This window comes from Falco punctatus (genome assembly GCF_963210335.1).
Source record: "Falco punctatus genome assembly, contig: scaffold_42, whole genome shotgun sequence".
Taxonomy (NCBI): Eukaryota; Metazoa; Chordata; class Aves; order Falconiformes; family Falconidae; genus Falco; species Falco punctatus.
In genome coordinates this window covers 528,169-540,091 of record NW_027660254.1, presented here as the reverse complement: position 1 = coordinate 540,091, position 11,923 = coordinate 528,169, and the positions used below count along the sequence as shown (strand labels likewise).

General features: G+C 46.8%; 1 protein-coding gene across 1 annotated transcript; it reads left to right on the top strand.

Annotated features, from left to right (window-relative positions):
• Positions 1–6,228: 6,228 nt before the first annotated feature.
• Positions 6,229–9,314, top strand: LOC308057351 (uncharacterized protein; the record flags this gene model as incomplete). The annotated part of the gene is made up of 3 exons (XM_080411469.1): positions 6,229–6,367; positions 7,135–7,688; positions 7,723–9,314. 3 exons carry the CDS (start codon positions 6,229–6,231, stop codon positions 8,188–8,190), a joined length of 1,161 nt encoding a protein of 386 aa, XP_080267595.1. The 3' UTR covers positions 8,191–9,314.
• Positions 9,315–11,923: the final 2,609 nt, after the last annotated feature.

Sequence of the window (11,923 nt, the reverse complement as noted above, 5' to 3'; positions counted from 1 at the left end):
CTGGCCACCAGGAAAATATCCTGAAACCTTTAAAGTACAAACTAAGAAAACAAATAAGAATGCCAAATTCACCAAAATCTTTGTTGAGAAGAGATTTATTAGAACATCTAGACGTTTAAAGAAGGGGAAATGAATCCAAAAGTTAAAAATGATCAATTAACTAAAATGTTGAGCTTATCTTTAATTCAACAGAAAAGTGGAAGAGAAGACCTCCCTGAAGTAAAAGAAATCTTTAACCAGGTATATCTGAAAGTAAATTCCAAGTAAAGGGAAAAATGCTTTCCCTGTTACAGTAAAAATGATAAACAGGAGGCCTGCCTAGTTCAGGTAAAACAATATCCCTTGGTCAGCAAGGCTGTGGGGAATACTGCATAAAAAAAACTAAAATAAAATACACTCTGTAGTAGTTCTACTAATGTAAATCTGTGTTTTACCATGACTGTGACTTGTTATGGGATGCGCAGATGAAACTCTGCATTGACAACAAAGTACAAGGAATAAGGCTGGTCAAGTGCCTCCTACCACAATCAAGGGCAAGACTGGGTTGGCCTCTGTGTTTGCCGCCAAGAAGGATCTTGAGCTCTGCTGCTGGCTGCAACCCAGTAGGCGTTGAGCGGTGGGGACATATGCCATGCCAGACCTTGATGTGAGGAATGGCCCCCTCTGTTATAAGAGGGTTGTCCAGGAAAGAAGAACATAAGATGGCCCATTAAGGCACTGATTTGGAAATTGGAAACCGCCTGGCCGACCATGAAGCCATACAAGTAGCAGAGGAGGTAGGAAAAGAGGAATTATCCTTAATACCAGATGGTAAAATCCAAACTGTAAGTACAGATCAGGAGCCAAATTATTCTAACTTATTTGAGGGATGGTCGTATAGTGGTACCATCCAATTTAATATGGACCACAGCCGTAATAGAACATAATAAGATGCATTGGGGAGCTGATAATTTATATCAAAGTCTAAATCAGAAATTGATAGGGCAGAAATTGTTTACTGTAATAAAACAGGTGACTCAGCAATGTGAAATGTGTTTGAAAATTAGCCAGGGCAACAGTGGCAAGTTGATTTTTCCAGACTCCCAAGAATTGAGGGGGTACCAATATTTATTAAATGAATGGACACCCCAACGTATCATACAGTATTATAAACCTGCAACTTGGAATCCTAATGAACTTATTAACGGCGCTCGAGAACCTATCTACAATCTGAATCATATCATTCGTCTACAGGCTGTCTTGGAAATTATTATTAATCAAACAGCTAAAGCTTTTGATGTTAAATGCAATTTATCAACACAGGATGGTTCTGGACTACCTGCTAGCCAAAGAAAGAGGTGTTTGTGGTAAAGTAAATGTCTCCAATTGTTGTTTGAAAAGTGATGACAATGGTGAGGTAGTTAAACAAACCACATCAGAGACAGGGAAGTTAGCCCATGTTCCCGTCTGAACTTGGAAAGACGAATATTGACTTGTTTTCCTGGCTTCTCGGGAGCCCCTGGGTAAAACGAATCCTATTTTATTTGTTATGTGGATTAGCCACCTTATTGTTTTTGCCATGTGTTGTTCCATGTTTATAAGATTAACTCAACACGTTATAACTAACATGCAATTTGCTATTATGGTTTCACCCGATGGCGTTAAACAAATGCGAGTAGTATGACAAAATGTACACACAAAATAACATTTTAATAGCCAACAAGAATTTGGAAACAATTAACTCTTAACAATTCAGATAATAATGTAAGATGAGTAAAAAAAAAAATAGAATAGCAATAAAAACAAGCGCCAGGAACGCAAAGACGACGATATGGAAACGCCTTTTATACTTTTTCACCTCCGCCATAAGTTCTTGACGTGAGACAACAGAAAAACGCACCCTCTGCCTAAACAGCAACAGGAAAAAAAAAAAAAAAAAAGATATATATATAAAATTTTGATCTTCTTTCTAATGAACCATATAGGTTAAACGTTTTGAGAACACTCACCTTACAGAATGTTCAGAGGGCGAAATGTCCACTCTAGACCTTTCTTCTCTGGCAGGTGACGTGGTGGTCTGGTGGTGAAAAAACCTTACATTAAAAACTGGGACCTGTCATTTGGCCATAGTGCCATGAATGTTACCATTAACAGACTTACCGGAGTGGTAAGCTCGGGAAAGGGGTTTGGGACTTCATCTGGGCACGCAGTAGCCATTGTTGATCACGCGAATGGTCCGTGTATACCTTTGAACATGCGCATGCGCGATTTTAAAGCCCCACAGAATGTGCTGGAAAAATCTGGAAAGACCGCGCATGCGAAATCCCTATAGTCTAGCCATGATAGTGACGCATTAGAAAAAAAAAAAAAAAAAAAAAAGAATGTGTTAAGAAAAAGTGTTATTTTTAAGTTTTGGTTTTGTATGTTATTATTATATGTATTACCCAACTACGCCTATTGTAATTGTGACGTATTACCTTGTGAGTGTTATGATAAATGTTGGGATTGTGGAAAAAGGTTTATTTGCAGTGCCGAGAATGAAAGTAGCGTCTAATAAACAATAATAGGATAAAAAGAAAAAGGGGGGATTGTAAGAAACTATGGACTAGGATATTGTTTATTAAGATTTATGTTAAGCATAATGTAAAGACTAGGCACCAGATATCCAGGATGCCTCTTGTGAAAAATAAGATAACCGCCAGATGTCCAGGATGCTGCTTGTAAAAGAGAAGATAACCGCCAGACAGAAACAAGACAGACGACCCCATATAAAGATATAGGAGTAAGGGGTTAACACCTCCACTACATCCAGGATGCTGCTTGTAAAAGAGAAGATAACCGCCAGACAGAAACAAGACAGACAACCCCATATAAAGATATATGAGTAAGGGGTTAACACCTCCACTACTTCATAAACACGAAAGTAAAAAGTATAAAAAAGGACTGTTTAAACTGCTCAGGACGGCAGTTGGCGGAGCGCAGACTCCCCTGTCGTCCAGCGCTGTTTTGCTCATATTCTACTTGCTATAATTAATAAAATTTTAATTGGATTATGATCCATTGTGGTCTCAATTTATAACATGGTTCATTAGAAAGAAGATCAAAATTTTATATATATATATTTTTTTTTTTTTTCCTGTTGCTGTTTAGGCAGAGGGTGCGTTTTTCTGTTGTCTCACGTCAAGAACTTATGGCGGAGGTGAAAAAGTATAAAAGGCATTTCCATATCCTCGTCTTTGCGTTCCTGGCGCTTGTTTTTGTTGCTATTCTATTTTTTTTTTTTACTCAGCTTACATTGTTATCTGAATTGTTAAGAGTCAATTGTTTCCAAATTCTTGTTGGCTATTAAAATGTTATTTTGTGTGTACATTTTGTCATACTACTCGCATTTGTTTAACGCCATCGGGTGAAACCATAATAGCAAATTGCATGTTAGTTATAACGTGTTGAATTAATCTTATCAAACATGGAACAGCACATGGCAAAAACAATAAGGTGGCTAATCCACATAACAAATAAAATAGGATTCGTTTTACCCAGGGGCTCCCGAGAAGCCAGGAAAACAAGTCAATATTCGTCTTTCCAAGTTCCGATGGGAACATGGGCTAACTTCCCTGTCTCTGATGTGATTTGTTTAACTACCTCACCATTGTCATCACTTTTCAAACAACAATTGGAAACATTTACTTTATCACAAACACCTCTTTCTTCGGCTAGCAGGTAATCGAGAACCATCCTGTGTTGATAAGTTGCATTTCACGTCAAAAGCTTTAGCTGTTTGATTAGTAATAATTTCGAAGACAGCCTGTAGACGAATGATATGATTCAGATTGTAGATAGGTTCTCGAGCGCCGTTAATAAGTTCATTAGGATTCCAAGTTGCAGGTCCATAATACTGTATGATACGTTGGGGTGTCCATTCATTTAATAAATATCAGTACCCCCTCAATTCTTGGGAGTCTGGAAAAATCAACTTGCTACTGTTGCCCTGGCTAATTTTCAAACACATTTCACGTTGGCTGAGTCACCTGTTTTATTACAGTAAACAATTTCTGCCCTATCAATTTCTGATTTAGACTTTTATATAAATTATCAGCTCCCCAATACATCTTATTATGTTCTATTACGGCTGTGGTCCATATTAAATTGGATGGTACCACTATACGACCATCCCTCAAATAAGTCCACTTATTTATTTTATCATTCATATCCTGAATTACCTTTAAGTTTTCTTTAGAATAATTTGGCTCTTGATCTGTACTTACAGTTTGGATTTTACCATCTGGTATTAAGGTTAATTCCTTCTTTCCTACCTCTTCTGCTACTTGTATGGCTTCATGGTCGGCCAGGCGGTTTCCAATTTCCAAATCAGTGCCTTAATGGGCCATCTTATGTTCTTCTTTCCTGGACAACCCTCTTATAACAGAGGGGGCCATTCCTCACATCAAGGTCTGGCATGGCATATGTCCCCACCGCTCAACGCCTACTGGGTTGCAGCCAGCAGCAGAGCTCAAGATCCTTCTTGGTGGCAAACACAGAGGCCAACCCAGTCTTGCCCTTGATTGTGGTAGGAGGCACTTGACCAACCTTATTCCTTGTACTTTGTTGTCAATGCAGAGTTTCATCTGCGCATCCCATAACAAGTCACAGTCATGGTAAAACACAGATTTACATTAGTAGAACTACTACAGAGTGTATTTTATTTTAGTTTTTTTTATGCAGTATTCCCCACAGCCTTGCTGACCAAGGGATATTGTTTTACCTGAACTAGGCAGGCCTCCTGTTTATCATTTTTACTGTAACAGGGAAAGCATTTTTCCCTTTACTTGGAATTTACTTTCAGATATACCTGGTTAAAGATTTCTTTTACTTCAGGGAGGTCTTCTCTTCCACTTTTCTGTTGAATTAAAGATAAGCTCAACATTTTAGTTAATTGATCATTTTTAACTTTTGGATTCATTTCCCCTTCTTTAAACGTCTAGATGTTCTAATAAATCTCTTCTCAACAAAGATTTTGGTGAATTTGGCATTCTTATTTGTTTTCTTAGTTTGTACTTTAAAGGTTTCAGGATATTTTCCTGGTGGCCAGCAGCTCCCACAACTGTAACAAATTCTTTTCACTGAAGTTTAACACCAAATAAGTTGGTTTTGTATTCACCAACTTTTCTACATCACGATTACCTTCGTAAAAATCAACTCAAACCTTTATCCAGTCCTATTCACAACTGACTTTCAAACATCTAAATTTCCCCATCAGAGGTTCACCTTTACTCTCCTCAGACCCGCTGCCTGCCCTAGAGGGGCCGTTACAGGTCCTGTTGTGCTGCAAATGCTGCAGCACTCGGGGTGACATTGTCAGGTCCTTCTGCTCAATCGTCAGCAACAGCAACCCCCTCCTCCCCACCATCAGGAGGATTCGGGGCAGGAGATGCTCTTCCTGCTCTGCAGGTTACACAAGCCTGCCTCTGCAGCAGCACTTCTGTTTTAACTCTTTCTTACCCTGAATGCACATCTGCTACTTGTTGCTTTAAGTCTGTGTTATTACATATCAGCCTTCGCAGGCAAACAGCAAACACCCTGCCGTGCATCCAGCGTGACTCAGCCGCACCTTCGAGGGGGTACGGGGCTTTGTACAAACTCACCCCAATACTTTAACACTTTCACAGGGTCTAGATAGCAGCGGGAGGGGAGTGAGGGAGGTGGTAAGAGCTGGGGGGGAGGAGGGCGGTGGAGGTGTATACGGAGGGGGAGAGGTAGGGATCTCATCCTCACTTCTATTCTTCTTCTTTTTCCCCCCTTGTTTTCTTTTAACGGGAACACGAGGGCCCTAGTTTCAGACCCTACCCATAAGGAAGCATACTCACTTTCCTCCAGGCAAAAGGGGTCTTTTGAATTCACATATATATTCAAAGCCTGGCATATCCAGTCTTCAGATGCCCCGAAGACCGGTCAGTAGAGGTGGTCACCCCTAATTTGTTTCCCACCCCAAATTTCCATACAGTAGTGTTTCAATCTTACTTTACTCTTACCCTGCCTAGAAGGGTACGCATCCCAAAATTTTATTGTTAGTCCTAGCGGACTCTCCGGTGGTATCTGTGGGAGCCTAATCTGGACCCCAGAACCACCCATGGGATCACAGGGCTTTGCTTTTCCTCTGTCCCGTCTTCCGAGGCGCCTTCTTTCACTCACGCACTCGCTTCCCCTGGTTCGTGGCGCAGCCCCCCACGGGGTCTGGAAACCGCACTACTGATGGTCCGCACTCACTTCGCCCTCCCTGGGCGTCTCACACAAGCCCGCTTCAGGATACCCAACCCCAACCGAACGGTTCACCGGCCTATACTCACGCGTCCTGCGTCTTCATTCGGGCTTCGTGCACAAAGATTACGGGGTAACCGGTTTTATTTGCTCACTGTCACATTTGAGGTTCGTCGGTAAAGGATTTGGCGTAGAAGCACCCCGACAAGGGCCGCTTATCCAGCGGGGCGCCTCCCCTGCCACGGACCTCAGGGCAGATTGCCCTTATCCGAGTCACGGCACCAAAATTGTTATAGTTTACCTGTCCAATGGAATGCCAGAGACTGGCCAATTAGAAAATGTGATTTATTAAAGCAAGCGACAAGTAAGCAAAACAGCGCTGGGCGGCCGGGGAGTCTCCTGCTCCACCAACGGCGCGCAAATTCAAGCAAGCTGAGCAGCTCTTTTTGTCTTCCCCGAGGTCGCTTCTGACACCCTCAGTAGCCCCTCTGCTGCTTCTGTTGTGGTGGTTTCTTGCCAGACAGGACGTTCCCATGTTTGGTGTAGCAAGATCACATTGTGGACATGTCTCTTCTTGTTAAACAGGAAGTTCTTAAGACCACCACGACGGGTTCGTTCCTCTTGCTTGCCTTGGTCGATCAGCAAATTACCTTTAGTTACTTATTACAGTACCAGCCCAGGAGAGAGGGGAGGCTGCTGCAGCCCCCGCCCCGGCTGCGGCCAAGGAAGCGTGTTCCAGTGGGCACACGCGTGCCGAGCGGGCATGCCCACCGCACACACGTGTGCATGCAGTTCGGGTCAGCGCTAGGTTATGCGGTGTGCATACCCGCACAGGCAGGCAGAGGCAGCCCCCAGCCCCCGGTGCCTGTAAGCACGCTGCAGGGGGCTGCGCTTTTCCAGGCCCGGGTGGGCAGCGGGGCCCGGGGGGCAGCGATCGCCCTCGGGCTCTCGGCAGAGGAGCTCGGCAGCAGCCCGGGCTGCGAGAGGGGGGCGGCTCGGGGGGCGGGGGGCCACCCGGGGCGGGGGGACACCCCTCCCGGCCGGCGGGCGGTCCGGCAGGCGGTGCCGCGGGCTGGAGCGACCCCGCCCGCCCCTCCCTCGGGGACAGCCGGCGGCTGGAACCCGGTGGCCGCCCCCCGCCCCCCCGCGCCGCGGTGCGCTCGCTGCGGGGTGCGCCGGCGGGGCCGCTGTGCCCGGGCCGCAGACCCCGCACGGCAGCCGGGGAGGGCTCCGCCGTCCCCCCCCGCCCTGCCCGGGGGCGGCTGCGGGAGCGGCGCGGGCGAGCCGGGGGAGCTGCGGGTGACGGGCGCCCCCCGAGCGGTTGCGGAGGACGGGAACGGCCGCGGCAGAGGCCGCGAGTGCGGCGTGAAGGTGCCGGTCAGCCGGAGCCGCCTCCCGCGGGGGGGCCGGGCTCGCTGCCGGGTCTCCGCGCGGTCGGGGCTGTCGCTGCCGAGGTTCGAGACGTTTCGCCGCCGCCCCTCGCCCCAGCACGCTCCTGCGACGGCGGCGCTGGCCGTGCCCGGCTCGGGGCAGGCGTTTGCCAGCCGGAGACCGGACCCCTTTTCCGGGAGAGGCCGGAGCGAGGCGGCGAGCGCCGGGGAGCGCGCAGGGAAGGGAGCGGGCAGCCCTCCGCAGGGGGCGAGCCCGGGGGCTGCGCTGCGGCTCCGCACTCGCGGCTCCGCCTCAGCCGCAGGCAGCCCCCGCAGAGCCGCCCCCGGCCCCGCGCCGCGCCGCGCCGCAGGCAGCCCCCGGCGCCCCGGGAGGCGCTGCGGACCGACGGCTTGCACATCGGTGGTCAGCAGAAGGCAGCTCTGCGCCTTAAGTGGCGACGTAGAGAAAAGATGTGTCTGCAGCGAAGCACAGGAGAGGGTCCGGAGGACAGAGCGTGTTGCAGGCGCTTGGCAGCACACGGCCTCGGGAGGGGGAACAGACGCCATGGGTCAAGCTGGGGCATAAGGTAAGGTCAAGGAGAACCAGTTGGTTAATGGGACCAAACAGAAATGACTTGAACTGTGCATGAACACTTGAGTGAAAGTTAAGACCGCTGTGCCTTTAAATGGGGACGAGGCTCGTAAGACCCAGTGAGGATTAAGTGTGACTAAAGGTCATCGTAAACGGTTTTTCCAGGTGTATAAAGTATTTTCCTGTCGCGACGAGCTGTGCTAGCTTTGTGGGTTTGCCCCCCAGCTCCCGTCCCCGCAGAGACGCGTGCCTGGTCCCTCGGCCGTGCGGGTGCTCGATCCGTTGCACGGCGGGCGATGGGATCCGGCCGTTCGACGGCAGCATCAGGTCCCGAGGAGACGGTCACTGCCAGCCCCGGCCGGCCTCGGCGCTCGGCGGGGCTGCGCGACGTCCCGGTGCGACATGTCCCTTCCCGGGGCTCGCCCCCCGTCTGGGTGCGAGGGGGGTGGCGGCCCGGCGGGTGGCGGGCCTGCCGGGGTGGGAGATGCGGCTCCAGGTGCTTTGCCCGCCGGCCCGGACGGTGCTTTCGCCTCTCGTTACGCGTTCGGGGGAGGCAGGAGGGTCGCCGTTACCGTCAGCGAGCCCGTGCTGCCGCCGCTGCCCGGCGTCGGGGCTGTGTGGCATCCCGGGGTGGCGGGGAGCGGAGCGATGCGCCTCGTCCTTGCAGGGTGCTGAGCTGCCCTTCCCCGGGGCCAGGGCTCGCTGCTGCTTCCAGCTGCACAGGATTTGGTCTCGCAGCCTCAGTGTGAGGGCTGGATTTTCGCGAAACGAGGAGGAGCTGCTGGCACCTTCTGTACTGACGGGCGGCTTGATTTCTTGCTGTGCTTTTCGTACATCTTTAATAGCCCGGTGGAGTACAAATTGTAAAGGAAACTTCATACGCAGAGTTTGAGAGTTTGAAGAGAGATTATTCACCCTCTAGCTGTCGTGAGGTTTCACCTCTCCTTCCTGGCAGGACTGATCTTCCAGTTAGAAGTGAAACAAGGTCAAACGGTTAAAAAAAAAGGCTTCCTTCTGTCAGGGCGAATCTAAATCAATCAAATTCCCAGGCACCAAAGTGTGTTGTGTAACAAATGGGAGTGCAAAGGTAAGCACGTAGCTTTGCGTGTGCGAGAGCAGTTGTGGGACTTCTCTGTAAGTTCTAACACCTTGCTCTTTGCGCTGTTCTGCAAATTTGCCGGGATTTTAAGTATGGACAGAAGAGGGAGAGAACGAACATATGCATTTGATTTGCTTAATAGAAAATATCTTGGCAGAAACACATGCTTGTGCTGTGTATTCTGTTAGAACTTGGCTTTTTAAAATACTCATGTGTTCTGTCTAATGAAAAGCTGGTAGTATCTCCCATTCACCTAAGAATATGTTCAAACATAGCTTGAGATATGCTGCTAATCACGTTAAGAAAAATGTATAGCTTAATATCAAACTAGCTAAAGTGCAGTCACTGGGGAATATCTCGGTGCTTGTAAACTTTAATTTAAAGAGTGCTGTGAGGCTGGATTACCCCTACCCAGTACAATTGAAACAGCAGTATACCCCCTCTTTTTTGAAGGAAGACTGTAGGTCGTTTTGAACAGCATAGAATCATAGAATCATTTAGGTTGGAAAAGTCCTTTAAGATCATTGAGTCCAGCCATTAACCTGACACTGCCAAGTCCATCACTAAACTGTGTCCTTGAGCACCACATCTACACATCTTTGAAATGCCTCCAGGGATGGTGAGGCCACCCTGAAACTTCCCTGGGCAGCTGGTTCCAGTCCTTGACAACCCTTTCAGTGAAGAATTTTTTCCTAATGTCCAATCTAAACCTCCCCTGGGGCAACCTGAGGCCATTTCCTCTTGTCCTATCCCTTGTATCCTTGTTGGATCTGGTAGAAATGATCCCCAGATGGCAGTGTGTAAAGGATTAATTTAAATTCCAGATTCTGGTTGCCTGGCATTAGCAAAAATAAAGCTTTTGTGTTATTTCTCTTAACAGTTAAAAATTAGATGCAGGAAAAATAAAGAGAAACACTAAGTATTGAATTCCTCCCCTCCCCCCCCTCCATTTACATTTTGGTAAGAGGGAACTAATTTGCTCTCCTGTCTGCTGTGCATCCTGGTGCTGAGCTAATCTTTTCTATGCCCTAGATTGTTATTAGCCTTGCTTGCTTATTACTGAAAGATTTACTTTCCAGGACTCCTTTTAATTCCGTTTGCTGCTACACTGCCTTTTGTCTTAAATGTTATTTTTTTGTAGTGTCCTTTGAAAGATTCTTGGCCTTTTCTAACCCGGGACAAATTTATAGTAGCCTGATCGAGTTTTCCTAATCATGAATGATCTTCCCAGCAGGATATGTTCTTTGTCTTCTTCCTAACGTGATTCAGGACACACTCTGTTTTAAAGTGCCCTTACCCTTGAACCATTGTGCTGGGATTTAGTGTATTGACCCAAACTCTAGTAGATTTTTCTTGAGGCTTTTCTGTGTCACTTTGCACAGCACTCGTAAGATACCTGCTGTCAAAGTGCTTGCACTTTAGTAATAACACCTTGGCATTGTTAAAGTAAGTATGTTTAAATTTTCCTTTGGCCGACTCATCTGTTTTAATTCCTTAAGTATTCAGATTTGTTCTGAGACTGACGCGCGGAAAGCAGACTCCACAATCTGTAAGATTGTAAAGTAGGTATGTTTATTCAGCGCTGGGCAGCACGGGGGGTGGGGTGGGGGTGGGTGGGTTAGTCCTGCCAAAACCGTGTGCGCCTGACACGAAAACTTGCTCTGTTTTTATAAGGCATCTCATTACATATTCATAATGTGTTGTAATGCGCCTATACATATGCATTACCTATCCCCGCTTCGTATTAAAATTAGTTCTGCGAGCTATTTCCATATTTTTTTCTCGACTGAGTTTGCGCAGTGTCCCCTGGTGGTGGTCGTCAGGGGTCCTGAGGATGAAGGCAGGCGAGTCTTGCTAGTTACCCCCACATCTGGCGCAGGCTCAGTAGCGTCCTGGTTTTTGTCCAAACCGCAGAACTGGCTTTGGCTTGTTCTTGCAAGGTTGTAATTGTTCTTTTGACTTATATGGTCATAAAGCTGGACTTATAAGGTCATAAGGCTCTTTACTCCCGTATACCTTATCACAACACCCAAACAAACCATGTAAGATCTGGCAAACAGCTAAGCAGACTATTATAATCGTTAAAACTTTACCCTAAACGGCCAAGCAGACTATCATTACCCTAAACAGCTAAGCAGACTATCATAATAATCGTTAAACTTTACTCTGTCTCTTAACCCCTTCTCTCTCAGTCCCCCCTTTTCAAAGAAATTAGTAAATTCTTTTACTCAGACTCGAAGTATTGATTAGATTCTAATTTTTGTCGCAGTTGATTTCTCTTCCATTCACTATAGGAATTTCCAGTTCCCTTAAGCCACCAAAATCCACAACGGATAGCTATACCAATAATTAAAAGTAGAAAGACAATCACAATGATCATTACAAATAATTGTTTTAACCATGTTAGATTGGGCAACCAGGATGTCAATTTCTCCCATAATTCAGAAAAGCCCCAAGAAGTGTTATCTTGTGTCACTTTATGTAGAATATTTACTTGTTTCCTAATTTCTTGGAGGTCCTCTGTAATTCGCCCGCTTTGATCTGCATACATGCAACAATCTACATTGATCACAGTGCATACCCCTCCTTGGAAGGCTAATAGAAAATCTAAAGCCATACAATTCTGTG